Source organism: Fistularia commersonii, chromosome 11 (genome assembly GCF_037954325.1).
Source record: "Fistularia commersonii isolate RoL2024-O1a breed Wild chromosome 11, RoL_Fcom_v1.0, whole genome shotgun sequence".
In the NCBI taxonomy this organism is placed as follows: Eukaryota; Metazoa; Chordata; class Actinopteri; order Syngnathiformes; family Fistulariidae; genus Fistularia; species Fistularia commersonii.
In genome coordinates, this window is record NC_141294.1 from 16094687 (window position 1) to 16109296 (window position 14610).

Genomic DNA, 14610 nt, shown 5'->3' on the forward strand with positions numbered 1-14610 from the left:
CTTAAAATTTCTTTAATCACAGGAAAATCTTGGAGAACAGAGAGCAGCCGCTGCGATGAGAACTGATGCTTAATCAATGACGAAATACATCAGTAACTTCTAAATATCCTCTGAGAGACATGGAAAACATCCTGACTGCTCCTGGAGGCCTGACGGTCTCCCCAAGGCCGACCTCTCCCATCTGTTCTCTCAATTCACAAATTCAAAGCACACGGTCAAACATTATTCACTTTAATAAAAATAACAATGATTGTGTGAAATAAGGTGCACCCATTCCAATGAAACATCTGGAAAATCACACAAAGTAACCAGAAGTTGTAAACTGTCCCATGAACTGAAGACTTGTTTGTGTTAAGAACCAATAAAAAGGTGGACAAACATGATGTGCTTCGAAGAACCAACTCAACAACATATCTTCTGATGATTCTCAGGTTAAGTGGGTCGTCTGACAGAATCTGGCGAGAAAATGGCGAGAGCGGGGTGTGGCGGCAGCCATCAATGGTAGAATCTGGACGGACCGTCAGAAAACCCTGGGGAACCTGCAAAACACCACACATGCACACGCAAGAACGTATTATCGGTAAACTGTCAGAATAGCGTCCAACCAAAAATTCTAATTCACGCGGCGTTGCAGCGACACGCTCGGTTAAAGAAGACAATTTGAGTAGCCTGACTGCATAAGACAAGGTGCTTGTTACCATGGAGACTCACGTCCAGATGTAGGGTCTAACTCGGTAGGTGAAAAAGTCTGTTTGCAATAAGCTCAACCTGGTCTGGGCCTGCTAGACAGACAGTAACCGAACGAGGTTAGTGCTAACGTACCCCAGAGACTGAAGACTTCATCGGAGCCGTCCTGCAGACTGGAGAAGGAAGAACTGTGGTCCACCATGGAGTTGCTCATAGGGGAACCCTGAGGGGTGAAACGGAGAAGCTCCAAGCGCCAAAACACACCTTGGTCTCAATGTGATGAAAACAAGACTCATCTCCAGTTCCTTTGTGAAGATGTTTGTGGAAAGAGCGAAACTGGAAATAATGAAAGAGTGACAGGAGGCCTCTTGGATGTCATACCGTGGACTCACTCCTCTGCCTGTACGCCATCAGCAGGTCCGTCAGCCTCTGCATCACTCTCAGCACCAGCTGGGCGTCGTTCTCGTTCTCGATGCGGAGGGTGTCCTGAAAACACGCCGAGAGCCAAACATGGACGGCTGATCAAACGCCGCGGCGTGGGAGTGCGTGCGTGACGGGAAACCTGTACCAGGTTGTTGAGGAGGGCGTTGGTGTTGCCGCCCATGTCTGGAGCCCATCCCGTCGGGCCGGGCCAGGCGTTCCACTTCTCCGGCGTCGTGTTCATGAAATCCCTCTCCGTCTGGGATCTTCGGAAGTTGCTGTGAAACACCCGCCCTCTGCTGAAGCTGCCTTCTCTACAGCCCGGCCTGGGGGCGGGGGAGCAGGGAAAGTAAACTCGCAACCACAAAATCCCAGAGATTTCCCAGAATTCCACCAGTTTGAAGAGGATTCAGATCCATTCTGCAGAAAGTGAGCCTATCAGAAGCAGGTGGGGCCTGGAAGTCGCTTAGAAGTATCTAACGTCAGGACTTTGAATCAGAAAGGATCCATAAACTGGCGGTTCTGGAGACCTAACCTGGATGAGAAGCCTCTGAACCCTGGTGGCGCACAGTTACCCGACGGATGCTGGGAGAAAGGACCGCAAGCTGCAGGAAGACCATCTTGAAACCTCTGGTTACACAACCTGGAGCCTGAGACAGAGATGTTACAACCGGGAAATCAGACCCAAAGGACCTAGGAGGAGAGGAATAAACTGAAACTGACCAAAGGGCTGACAACCGAACCCAATCCTCTGCAGTGGCGGCGGAGGAGGCACGGGCTTCGGAATGGTGGACTCTGCAGGGAAGGAGGAGGAGGACATGCATGACCCTGAGAGGCAACAACAAAAACAAACAGGTATTGGCCAAGAATGACGTGAATGGAGTGACTTACTGAGTCCCTTGAGGGCGGGAACGTCATAAGGTTCCCCCAGGATGACCTGAGGGACGCAAGGAAAACGTCACGTCCAAAGCCACCACACAGGAGACCTCGGCTGTGACGGTCACAATCTTTAAATGTCAAGAGACAGCGCATCCCTGGTCAGAGCACCAAAGGGACCATGTTGTTCCTCTTTCATTTCAAAGAGAAAAGTAGCATCACAATGCGGTAATCAAGTGAAGTAGCTTAGAGTGAGACGTCTCGCTTTTCCCAAATCCTCCATGCACTGACCCAGGAGGGGGCGGCAGTGGTGGCTCCAGGCGTCCCAAGGCAGGCTAACACCAGACAAATGTCCAAAGTTCTGGAACGTTTGGTTCCCACTAGACCAGGAATTGTTTCTTTTACCACCGATTGAAAGCTTTATGTATTAAGTCATTGTTTAACCGTACGTGTTACACACATTTTGTTCGATGGAAAGAAAAGCATTTTGATGCTGCAATACATCTAAATAGGAGCCATTGTTTTTTTTTTGTACAGTTCATGGTCGAAACCAACAAAACAATGAAGTCACGTGTCACTTCTTGTTCGTATTCCTCAGGCAAATCAGTCAGAACTTCACACCAGGTCCACCTGGGTGGACAAATGCTCAGTGGACACCAGTGTGAGGTTTTTAAACCAGAGCCAAGATGGCGGCGCATGTCTGACCTCAGTCGACACAGTCAGCACCACGATCCAGCATCAGCATCAGCGCTTTCATGCAACTGGAAGAAGATCTAACTGGACAAGGATGGGAGTGCGGACACTTCTAACCATCCAGTGAATGCAGAAGACGTACATCTGCACCGGAACTTCCGGGGCGGCACACACATATGAAGTACATGTCTGAAGGTTCCTCAAAGCACTCGCCTTCAACTGCCCCCTGCCCTCCATCTTCTCCACGTCTGCTGCAATCTCCTTGATGTTCCTCCGGACGGCGGGGTCGCTCGCGGCCTCCTTCTCGGCACAGCTGATCTTGTCGGGATGCGTCTTTTGCTGAATGCGGGGTGGAGAAAGTTTCTGAGGCTTCCGGACCTGAAGGGGTTTCTGACTGACGACTCAAAACAAAACTCCGACTCTATTTAGCATCGACGACCGAGTACTTTCTAAAAAGGAGTACGGATACTGCGTGTTGCAGAGTCCTGGAACCCGGGCATCTCATCACGCCGTCCACGACAGATGGTGAGTTAGCGGCGGTGAAAGCCGGGGCGCGGGTTAAACGGACCAACCAGGTATTTCAAGATGTGTTTCCATCCCTTCACGTGAGCCAGCATGTCCTGTTGCAGGCAGAACACGTGGCACAGCTTGCACTGGTAGTGCGGCTGCACCGTGTTGCTGGGGCTGCGGTACTCCCACACGTACTGGAGGCCTGCGCGCACACACACACACACACACACACACACACATACACACCAGGGTCATTACACACTTCAGCACTAATGGTCTTTGGAGAGAAGACTTGGACGTACCGATGACACAATCTGTGACCGTCTCCAGCAGTTTGCTGAAGTGGGGCATGTTCTGGATGGACATCCCTCGGGTGAAAACTGGGGGGGGGACACAGCGGTCAGGACAGGGAAAAGCTTTATACCGGCCCAGAACCCCATTTTAGGAGAAAACAAAACAAGAAGGGTCTGCAGGGTTCACTCCAGAGATGGAAAAGGGGGAAACAACGGCGGGCCCGCGGTCTGATATTCCGCTGACAGCACTTTGCCATCACAACGGATGTCCTCGTGTCTACGCGCCAACGAGGTCCACGACTACCACCCACCAAGTGAAGCAGGTCCAAATAGAAACAAGTCCCAGCTCTGGGATACTTGACCTTTTAGCGCATTCGTTTCTTCTCAAAGTGCATGAGGGTTTTGGTGGGGGGAACCTGCAGTGTCTGGAAGCAGCTGTCAGAAACCTAACCTTCCAGTTAGGGCTCTGGAACCCCTCAGGTGACCCCCGTTTTAACCCCCGCTGCGCCGTGGGACTCGACTCTGAGGTTAAAAACAAGAGCGTCCCCTAAAGGAGCAAAATGATCTACGGTAGAAAAAAAAAAAAAAATGAAGGATTTCCTCAAGGAATGCTTCAAGACTCCAAATATTCCAACCGTTGCAGGAAAGGCCTCAGAAGGACAGGAGGACATCTCAGGAGGACAGACGAGTGCACAGGTTTTCCAACAGTTGTTTCTTTGGTCAGAGAAGACGGGAGCAGAAGATGGATGAACCAACGTTGGGAGCTTTGACTTCACACTTACCCATGTCCTGAGAGGGCTGCAGCTGCTTCCTCTGTTGGTGGAAACATAGATGTTAGTAACAGGACACCACAATCAGGAGGCCACGATTCATGCTCCCTGACGCTCCCACTAACACTACCTTGGACTTTCTGGTTGTGAAGCTCAGCAGCAGGATATTAAAGTTCATGAAACCACAAGTCAGTGACCCGGGTTCCAGACCTCAATCTAAACTCAACGACCAACCAGAGCATTCAGGAGAATCCAGATGTAAAAAGGTGAAATTGTGAGCCGAGGAAAAACATGACAATCCGGAATAACAGGCGAGCATCCCGGCTGAGTGAGGCAGGTCTCAGTCATCCAAGTCACGGTGAATTCAGAACTGAAGAAGCCTCTCGGACCAGGGCTGAAACGTCTTCAAGTGAAGAAATTCAAGCCCGGTTGCCACGACAGGAAGATTTGGACGAGAATATCAACGCTACTCTGATCCCTGCAGATCCCAGAAGATTGAAGATGGCAGCGTGTCCTTCAGTGTTTCCCTGAAGAGCTTTGTGTTTCACTTTGTTGATTTAATTTAAGTACTCTTCCAAGTTGCCTGTTTACTCTGAGTACTATGACCTGCACTCTGGTACCGAACCAGAGATCCACAACTGTGGCATCAGCATGGTAACAGGCTAGACATCTTCTGCAGCACCCTGAGGCCTGTGCAGCTTGCTCTCGGTGGTAACTTTTATGAATTTATTTTGTTTACTCTCCATGAACTAATTGTCCGGCCCGTCCATGGAGCCACCGCACCTTCAGAGCATGGTTAGCTCACGTTTCATGAGATTTTGGTTTAAACAAATCAAATGTCAGATTCAATTGTCAACGTTAAGTTTATTGTGCTTCTCCTATCTGTTAAGGTGTCTCCTAATCCTGGTCCTGAGCTGCAGTAACTCCTCATCTGGTCTCAAAACTGTCTGTCCAAGATGGACGTGGTCAGGATTTGGGTTAAGACTGATGCAGATATTATTTCTGAAACTTGCCTGACCAAATGTTGTACGTTTCTCCATTTCAGAACATCCACAAACCCCTCAAAGCTTCAGATACAAGAAGATCTTCCAGACCTAATTTGATGTATCTTTACTTTTTGAAACTTGCAGCTGGTATCATAGCAGAGCCTTTTTAACCTCATTATGGTTAGAAAAAATTTAATTCCCTCTGCACGGGAATCAGCTCATGTCCTCTTGTTATTAAAATAAGGGCGACCTTGTGATTTGAACCAATTATTGACCAATAGCCAATCGATCAGTGTCAGACAAATACTAGAAGCTGTTATGGGTGAAGTTTTCACATTCCTTTCTGTTCCATGAGCTCAAAATGAATCAGGTAGAAGGGCTTTCCATTTTGCACCTTCTGCATGGAATACATTGCAGAAAGACTAGACTTCCAAGCCATGGTATGGTTCGTGGAGGCCAGATCTCACAGTTGTTAAGGTGTGATTTTTTTTTTTGTCTAAACATGAAAGCTCTGTTGATATTCGCATCACTGTGTAGATTCTTCTTAAACCAGAGTGCAGAATAAGAAAACAACCTTGAAAAAGACATGGCGACGAGAACAACCAAATGACAACATCAACATGATCTGCATGAATGGTGTTCGGACTCTGCTATCGATACTTCAATAGCTGCCAGTTAATATTTTGGAATCGATACCCTTTTAAACATGGCGATGCCACTGCGCCACTTCTAAAATTTTAGGCAACAAATTTTTATGTGAAAACCAGCTGGGCATCTTTTTAGATGGCCTCCCATGGCACGAGATTCCTGGAGCCACTCAGATGTCAGAGACCGTGTAGACAACCAGCAAGCCTCAATATCGTCTACCTGTCTGTTAGAAGACATTGCAGGAGCTTCATGGCGAGCAAAGGATATCCAGGAACAGCTGAGAATTAATGTGTTATAAGTGACTAAAAACTAAATGAATTATTGTTTCATTAAACAACCCCATATACGCCGCTGATCTCGGTAAGTCTTGAATGAAGCCACGTTCGCCACTCTTTTCATTGAACTGACAAAAATCAATTCAATAGAATGCATTAGAGTCTAATTATTTGTAATATGGGAAAGGTATTTTTATTAAATTACTCAATGGTTGATTTTATAAGCATTGATGTTCATGGCTGTTATTACTGTTTTATATTGCCTCGAAATTAAGTTATTAGTGCTCACAGTATGAAAATGCAAAAAGTAAGGCTGGAGAGGTAGCATGGAGAGATGTTTTGGTTTGGACAGGAGATGCTGCTGCCCATCTCTTCTGGGTAGCTAGCACCACCCCATTCACTGCACTTACCTGGGCGCATTTATAAGGCATCTTTGACTCACCTGCCCATTATTGGCTTGCTTTTGGTCCGAAGCTTGACCCGCCATTCGCTCCAGTGTCTAAACTCCGGTGAAAAGACAGTGCAGGTGGAAGAATCTGTGTTATCCCTCGTTGCTAGCAAGATACAAGCTAACACCTGGACGGGAAGGGGTTGCGGTGTTTTGGTTTCACTTGCGCGGGTTAAAGCGAAATTAATTTTCGAAGTGTAACAAAAATATGTAACGTATGTTTAATAAAAAAAGTGTCTTTGTGAAATTCAACAGAATTATTTACCTGTGTGTGTGTAAGTGTGTGGAGAAACACTGACGCAGCAAAAAATAAGTCGTCACCTTAGAACTTTGGAATAACAACCTGAATTGAGCAGGTTGTCAAGAGTCGCCTGTTCAGAAAGGCGTCCAAGCCAGTGCCTGATTTAAAATCGACACACCTGTTTTTATCCACATTCATTCGTTAATTTTAATTTAAGTCATATTTAACGGAAAGCTACAAATCTAAGTTGATTTAATTTAAAAATGCAGAAATATTGTTATCGAGGCACTTGGAAGGACAACAATATGATGCGCTTGTATTTTATACCATGGCGTGCCGTTTAGCTTCGACCGGGCGGAGCTAAGCAAGGAAAGTAATGTGTTAAACTTTACAGTGCCAATATGGAGAAAATTCTCCTATTAGCTAGGCATTGGATGTTAACTGTTGTTCAAGTTACAGAAAACTTGGATGGGAATGTTTGCGATTGAGGATTTTTACTGTAGGCACCGCATGGGTAGTAACCATGTTGTCGCGGTGTTGTAAACATGCCCACTGTTAGCGGACCTGATGCTTTAACACGATATTGAGCACATAATGTTTCATACTTCACACTGATAATCGTAACCTGGACGCCTTTCTCCATCTACGGACACCAAGGTGCGTTTAATATTATGTAAACTTCACCCAGAGTAGCCGGTGTTTTTTTTTGCGGATGTAAGAAATGTAAGAAAATGTGCACGATACACATGTAGCTAGCTTCTCATGCTATGTTGCTGCTATGCCTGCTATGATGAAAATGCTTGCATTGCATATTGAACCTTTTTAAAACACCTCACCAAGTTATCTTTTACTTATCACTCTGTGCGTAGATTGCCTGTTAATTTTGATTAAAAGGGCACTTATACTTAGCTTCCGAGAAGGATGCGAGAGTTGACTTGGTCTCCTGTGTTGGATGGTGCAGTTTAGCAGCAGACTGCCAACATGAAATCCAAAAAGAAGAAGAGACAGGATGACTTCCAGAAGGTCAAGTTAAAAGTGGGGAAGAAGAAGCCCAGAGCTGACAATGCGACCAACACCAACTTCAGATCCAGGGCAATCCACCTTCCTGAGCAGCTGAAGGAGGAGAGTGGCCCCACCACCCACAGGAAGCTGGGCATCAATGTAAGCCCTGCACTTTGCTCACATCTGCTTCTTGATTGAACCTGACAGTAAAACTGCTTCTGGTCTGCAGGCAGACTGAAGTAGAGCAGCAAACGTCAACGCTGCAGATACCAGAATGAATGGATCGGCATCAGTAAATTCGATTCGCAATGCAATACTTATCTCATTTACTCCATTCACACGCCGTTGTGTGTTGGAGATTTGCTCCCTTGAGGGTCCGGGTCACGATAACAAATCGCAGAATCTCTGTGCTTTTTAGTTGACGATTCGCTGATGAAGCTAAAGTCACTTCTCGTAGAGACTGAAAGAAACAGACAAAGTAAAGCTGAGTAAAACGAGCCCAGGTTCGACACAGAGTCGAACACAGTTAGTGCCCGGGACACATAATTAACAGGAGACAGAAAACTATGCATATATTTCAGACCGGGCTCATATTTCTAGACGCATTATTCATTTGCTCATTATCCATTTGTTCTCCTAATTCAACAAAGCTGCACTCAACTTTCTGCACTTTCTCAACATGCAGATTGTGTGAACAGAACTGTTAACATTTGCATCCTTTCTTTCAACCTGCGCATCCCGTTAATACGCTTTACTTTTCCCTGCACTGTTTATATCTAGCTGCGACAGTATGTTTATTATTTATTCATTACTACTGATCTGGCAGCACTGCTGACGGCAAGTAGAAAACAAATGGTGCTGGGAAACACTTTTTCAGATTGTACATGTTAGAGGAAACATTTTGAACCCTGAATTTCCTGCAGCTTTACAGAATCCACATCTTTGTATATTCAAGGAGTTTATTGCCATATGTTTCATGAGAGTGTGACACAAGTATTAGCATCATAGTGGAGACATCGGGAATATGGGACAATGTGGAATCTGTCTCTCCTCTTTCCTGTTAACTGTTTAAAGAAGCAACAAAAAAAAAAAAAAAAAGTTTCACTTCCCATCGCCAGGACCTGCTGTCTCAGCTCCACCACTACAACGCCAACGTGAAGCACGGCGCCCTGATGGGCCTCCGAGAGCTGCTGTCGCTGAACCCGTCCCTGCTGGAGCAGCACCAGTCCCGCCTGCTCTCGGAGGTGGCTGCCGTTTTCACCGACAAGGACTGCGACGTCCGCGTGGCGGCCACACGCCTGCTCAGGTTCGGACTGGCCTGCGAAAACGGCGCGGATTTTCGTATCGCGGGCGCGTTTATATAAAAACAACATTGTCGTCAACATCCCGATCCCAGGTTTATAGCTCAGTCGGTGCCGGTGGAGAAGGTGGCCCCGTTCTTCCCTCTCCTCAGCGCCCACCTGTCATGCGCCATGACTCACATTGAGTCGGCCATCCAGGAGGACGCCATGAAGATCCTGGACGTTTTGCTGGATCACTACCCGGCTCTGCTGGCGGCGCGGCCCGCCGTCCTCCTCACCAACTTCCTGGAGCTGATCTCGCACCGGCACGGCAGCGGGGGAGCTAAGAAGACGCAGGACGCCAAAGGGCGCTCCTGGTCGCTGACGGTGAACCCCAACAGGGGCGTGACCAACCAGCAGTGGCGGCTCTCGGTCCTCCTCAGGTAACTGAAAGCGGATGAGGCTCTCGTGACCCGTCCCAGCGGTTAATCCCCTCGGTTCTGCTTCCACCCAGGTTGGGACACTTCCTTCAGGCGGTCGTGGAGGAGCGGCCGGCGGGGGAAGGGGAAATGTCCGCCGCCGGTGGCGGCGGCGAGGGAATCTTCGGCTCCCGCGGCGAGGGCCGGGTGACGCCGCTGAACCTGGTGTGGGAGGAGCTGACGTACAGCAAGGTGGGCGTGAAGGTGTATGAACATTCCGGAGCCAAACCCACCCCGCACTCCACCTTCAGACTCAGGTACCTCAACGTCCTTCTTCGATATCATCGCGAACGACCTCGGGAGACTCAGGTTATTTTCTGCTCGGGGTTTCCGGCGTCTCAGACCGGATTCGGACCCCGGGGCGGCGCTGAGCGAGGGGCTGGACTCGGCCGAGGCCGTCCAGAAGTTCGCCGCCACGCTGGTGCCCTTGCTGCTGGAGGTCTGGGTGGAGGCCAGCGCCGGAGAGTCGCCGGCGGGCCCCGCCGAAGCCGGCCGCCTCCTGCCGCCCGAAGCCATGTCGGTGATGTTCCAAGTCCTGACCGTCCTGCAGCTGCTCAGGAAGCTGGCCCCGCGGCAGGAGCAGCAGGAAGCCCTGGTGAGGAGATGGACGCGGAGCTTTCTGAAGACCGACGGGCGGCGCTGACAGAGCAAACCCTGCGTTTCTCCTCACAGGACGCCTGGTTCCGCAAAGAATACCTGGGAGACTTCAAGCAGCACTTCATGAAGAACTTCCCCTACGGCGTCCAGGACACGCCTAGGCAGAAGAAGAAGGTCAATCTGAAAAGGTGACAGGAGGAGAACCGGGTCCCGCTGCGGCGATCCAGACTCCGGTGGGAAGCGTTGACGGCAGCTCCTCCGTCTCCTCTGCAGGGGGAAGCAGGCGACGGCCGTCCCAGGCTCCACGGTGGACCCTCTGGCGCTGAACATCACGCTCTGTCAGGTCATGGTGTCCCTCAGCCAGAAGCAGGCCGTGGGCCGGGAGGCCGACGGGGACTGGCTGACGCCCCTGAGAACCTTCGTCCGGGACACGCTGGGCGGCGAGGTGAAGCTGAGCTACAAGCAGCTGCACATGCTGCTGGGCACCGTCTGGAAGATGGTCCTCACTCAGAAGAGCAAGAGTGAGTACGGAAGCTCCTTATTCGCCAGATATCTCACCTCCGGAGTGAATACTAGAAGAATAAAAACTGAAAAACATGAGGAACTAGATGAACTCTCCTGTGTGTGTGTGTGTGTGTGTGTGTGTGTGTGTGTGTGTCAGCGGTGACGGAGGAGCTGCTGGCCGCCGTCTACTTCCACTACCAGCAGCGGCACCTGCTGCTCCAGACCAGGTCTCTGCTGCTCTCCTTCTACAGCAAGATCTACCTGCAGGAGCAAGGACACACACACATCGCCAGGTGAGCTACCAGCGCGGAAGGCCGGCAAATTAAAGTGCCATATTCTGGGATGCAGCCGACCAGAACCGCAACAACGATGTCACCGCTTGAAACACGGATGGGTGTTGAAAGCGACCCTGCGAGGTCGTCAGGTCTCCCCGAGCACCGTGAGGTTTAGCAAACAGCGGGTGAACGTATGGATCCATGTCAGGAGCTGTGCTAACCCTTCATGTCCTCTGTGGACCTGCAGGAGCAAAGTTCTGGGCCGGTGGCTGGCGTCCCTGCCGGTGCAGCTGGCCCAGCTGGGCCACCGCAACCCCGTCCTGTCGGCGCGTCTCCTCCTGGCCATCCAGGCCGCCGCCTCCAGAGGCAACGGTGAACTGCTGGGCAGCCTGCAGACGCAGGCCTGCAGGCTCTACGGTACAGTATCTCCACGGGTGTGTGTGTGTGTGTGTGTGTGAGAGAGCTTTGCCGGGTCGCCTCCAGGAGGCGGTGTTGCTCCACGGGTCTGCAGCTCTCTCAGCGGAGGAGGGAGGGGGGCAAAACGAAAGTGCAACCAGAGGCGGGGAGTAGTAGCTGCATGCTGCCTGAAGCCCCCTCCGTAACCCAGGAGGGAGGTTGTTGTGTAATGAATGTGTGTGTGTGTGTGTGTGTGTGTGTGTGTGTGTGTGTGGAGGGGGGAGTCCAGGACCCTGATCGAAACAGCCTCGGAGCCAGAGATTCACCATCACAAGACTCCTTTTGTCTGTGGGCCTCTGACATCAGCATGTGCGTCAGAGAAAGACAGAAAGCCACCGGAACACACACACACACACACACACACACACACACACACACACAGATACACACATTATCTAAGAGGCTGCGGCCCTCTGTCCAGTCTGGTATCACTGGAGCTCTCAGACATCCATGTCTGGAGGGAGGGTTCACTTCCACCCATCGTGACACAGTGTGTGTCTTTCTTTGTGTGTGTGTATGTGTGTGTGTGTGTGTGTGTGTGTGTGCAGACCCCCAGGAAGGAGTCCTGGTGCTGTTACCCTCAGAGTCCCAGCAGCTCATGGTGCAGCTGCTGTACTTCCTGCCCCAGCTCCCGCGGGCCCTCCTGTCCAAGCTGAGCTGCTGCTGCGGCGCCGGCCGGATCTCCGCCAGCCTGGCCGCCTCGCTCATCCGCATCATCCACTTCAGGTGAGGCCGCGCGCACGTGTCGGGACGCCTTTTCCGACACGCCGCCATCAGAGGGCAGTGTGGCGCCGTCGCCCTTCGCTGTTTCTGTCCCCCCCCCCCCCTCCTCCCGCAACGGGAGTTCACTTGACTTCCTGACTTGCGGCGGCTGCTAGTAGGGCAGTGTGACGCCGCCGCCGCCGCCGCCGCCGCAGAGGTGAGGCTCTGGTCCAAGATGGCCGCACACAGGAAACACAAAAAGCTCATTGGGAGGCTGGAATGCGGCGGCGTCAGGGGAGTTGAGATAGTCACCCAGGAGGAAAACAGCTGTTCACACACACACACACACTGGCTAACCCGCAAACTGGCGCCCTGGGGTTTCTCCGCAGGGATTGCCGTGACAACCACGACTGTAACGGTGTTTTCGTCCCCCCAGGTCGTCGCTGAGCGGCTGGTCGGTCGGCAGCCAGGAAGCGGCGGTGCAGGACGTGGACTACGTCAGCTTCCTGTTTTCCGCCCTGACCGGCTTCTCCTCGGACAGGCTGGCGGCGCTGCAGGCCGCCGCCGGCCCTTCCTCGCCGCTGTCGCCCCTCAGCCTGTTCCCCACCTCCCTGGAGCAGTTCACACACCACTGGGATGTAGTGGAGGTCTGGACCCCCCCCCCCCCCACACACACACACACACAAACACACAAACACACACTCAACGGGAACAGGAAGTAGGAGCTGGTGACGGCGTTTTTTTTTTTTTTTTTTTTGAAATCTCAGCGTTGATATTCTGGACACAGCGGCGGTCTCGCCGTCCCGCCCGGCCCCCCGTCTCCCGCGCAGGGCTCAGAGGGTTTGGGTGCTTTATCGTGTCACTCCACCTCGGGAAGGGGGGGGCTTTTATCGCGTGGCGCAGGCTGGAGACGCCTGGTTATCGGCCACGGCGGATATGTACAAATGCTAATGAGAGCCCGTGGCGTGATGGGAGTGTGACATTTCTTCACAGAAAATTACCGCTAACGTAGCTCGCCCCGGGGCGAGTGTGTGAGCGAGCAGGGGGGGGGGGGGGGCAAGGTGGGGTGGGGGGGGTACAGGCTGGAGGAGGAGGAGGAGGAGGAGGAGGGGGCTTATAATCACTAATTCAGCTCCTCAATTAAGGCCTCAGATCCTGCCTCTCTCATTCCCCCTGTCTGAGTCAATCACAGGCAAGTGGCGGCAAGGTGTGTGTGTGTGTGTGTGTGTGTCAACTCCGTGTTAGACTAATGAGATGGGATTGTTTTTAAAGATAGAGGGGGTGAATGCCAACAGGTGCACCGCGCTGACACATGCTGCCCAACCCACGCACACACACACACACACACACACACACCTTGATTTGATTTTGGATGTGGAGCTCATCAGAAATTGCGTCTAGAAGTCCAAATTCCTGGTATCTCCAGGAGTCTGCCATCTTTGATCCTCTTCCACTCCCACAGTGGACCCCCCCCCCCCCCCCCCTTGCAGCCGCTCTCCACCATTGTCTTGATATTTTCAGTCCATTGTCCCAGAAAGGTCATCATGGCTGGTCCTGCAGGTCCAGATGTTATCTGCTGAGGGATCTAGGCGGGCTTTTCCTCCCACAGCTCTGAAACAGCACGCTAACCGCGGTTGATAAAGTTTGCTGAAAAAGATAAAACTTGAGTGAACATGAGATATGAGATGAAACTTCTCCATCTTCACATCCTCTGCAGGAAATCTGCCACTGCCTGGAAACCCTGGGCTCCAAGTCTCAGTGCTTCGACCTCCTGCAGAACGGGATCCACGAGCACCTGGTAAGACACAGTCCAGGTGCACGCTCTGTCTGTGTGTGTGTGTGTGTGTGTGTTCACGAGCACCTGGGTGTTCTGCGTTCCAGATGAAGCTGAAGGTGGTTCCCGACAGCCTGGCGGCGGGGCTGCTGCGGGCCGTCTCCAGACTGATGGACCAGGCGGCGCTGCCGGCAGAACCCGTGCTGCGCTTCCTGTCCCGCTGCTGCCTGAGCCTGCTGACCCTGCTGGTCGCCCAGCAGCAGGAGGCGCCCGCAGACACCAGCCACAAGAGGTGTGTGTGTGTGTGTGTGTGTGTTTCCAAGGCGACGGGTCACCGCTGCGAACTGATCTATGCGGCTGTAAATCGTGAAGCGTTGAGAAGTTAGCATGGATCCGCGGTGACCGGCGCGCGTCTCCTCCGCACAGGGAGGCGGTGTGGGGGGCGTGCGTGGCGGCGCTCGCCGGCGTCCCCCGCCTGCTGAGGACCGTCCTGCAGGTGCGCGTGGCCGAGCTGAGCGAGGAGGAGCTGCCGCGGCTCGGCCAGGTTCTGTCCACGCTGCTGCAGAACACGCTGCTCCACAACCAGCTGCTGGCCAACGCGACCCTCCTGCAGGAGATCATCCAGCAGCTGACGGTAAACGCCGCTCCGCTTCCCGCCCGGCGCCGTGACCTTCGACCCCCCTTTAACCCGCCG

The 14610-nt window shown here is 52.0% G+C and overlaps 2 protein-coding genes across 6 annotated transcripts in view; one reads left to right on the top strand and one right to left on the bottom strand.

Annotated features, from left to right (window-relative positions):
* On the bottom strand, positions 1-7729 carry LOC147229729 (uncharacterized). 5 transcript variants are annotated; one of them, XM_086155354.1, is made up of 13 exons: positions 6872-7725; positions 6601-6657; positions 4262-4292; positions 3489-3566; positions 3249-3388; positions 2890-3015; positions 1999-2044; positions 1831-1902; positions 1643-1757; positions 1256-1433; positions 1069-1173; positions 823-910; positions 1-539 (listed from the first exon to the last, which is right to left on the bottom strand). In XM_086155354.1, the coding sequence occupies exons 2-13, from the start codon at positions 6643-6645 to the stop codon at positions 496-498; spliced, it is 1068 nt and encodes a 355-aa protein (XP_086011480.1). In that variant the 5' UTR covers positions 6646-6657; positions 6872-7725; the 3' UTR covers positions 1-495. The 5 variants fall into 5 exon arrangements, with proteins under 5 accessions (XP_086011480.1, XP_086011479.1, XP_086011478.1 ...); XM_086155353.1 differs by having other exon boundaries at positions 6601-6734; positions 6872-7724; XM_086155352.1 differs by having other exon boundaries at positions 6601-7724.
* tex10 (testis expressed 10) overlaps positions 7397-14610 on the top strand; it is a 7634-nt gene continuing 420 nt past the window's right edge. The window contains exons 1-15 of the mRNA XM_086155346.1: positions 7397-7504; positions 7809-8008; positions 8968-9155; positions 9246-9572; positions 9644-9865; positions 9951-10203; positions 10281-10393; positions 10479-10726; positions 10867-11002; positions 11232-11401; positions 11989-12166; positions 12579-12789; positions 13860-13940; positions 14024-14208; positions 14343-14550. Coding sequence (XP_086011472.1) covers positions 7829-8008; positions 8968-9155; positions 9246-9572; positions 9644-9865; positions 9951-10203; positions 10281-10393; positions 10479-10726; positions 10867-11002; positions 11232-11401; positions 11989-12166; positions 12579-12789; positions 13860-13940; positions 14024-14208; positions 14343-14550 — 2700 coding nt within the window. The 5' untranslated portion in view covers positions 7397-7504; positions 7809-7828. The remainder of the gene's footprint in view (positions 7505-7808; positions 8009-8967; positions 9156-9245; positions 9573-9643; positions 9866-9950; positions 10204-10280; positions 10394-10478; positions 10727-10866; positions 11003-11231; positions 11402-11988; positions 12167-12578; positions 12790-13859; positions 13941-14023; positions 14209-14342; positions 14551-14610) is intronic.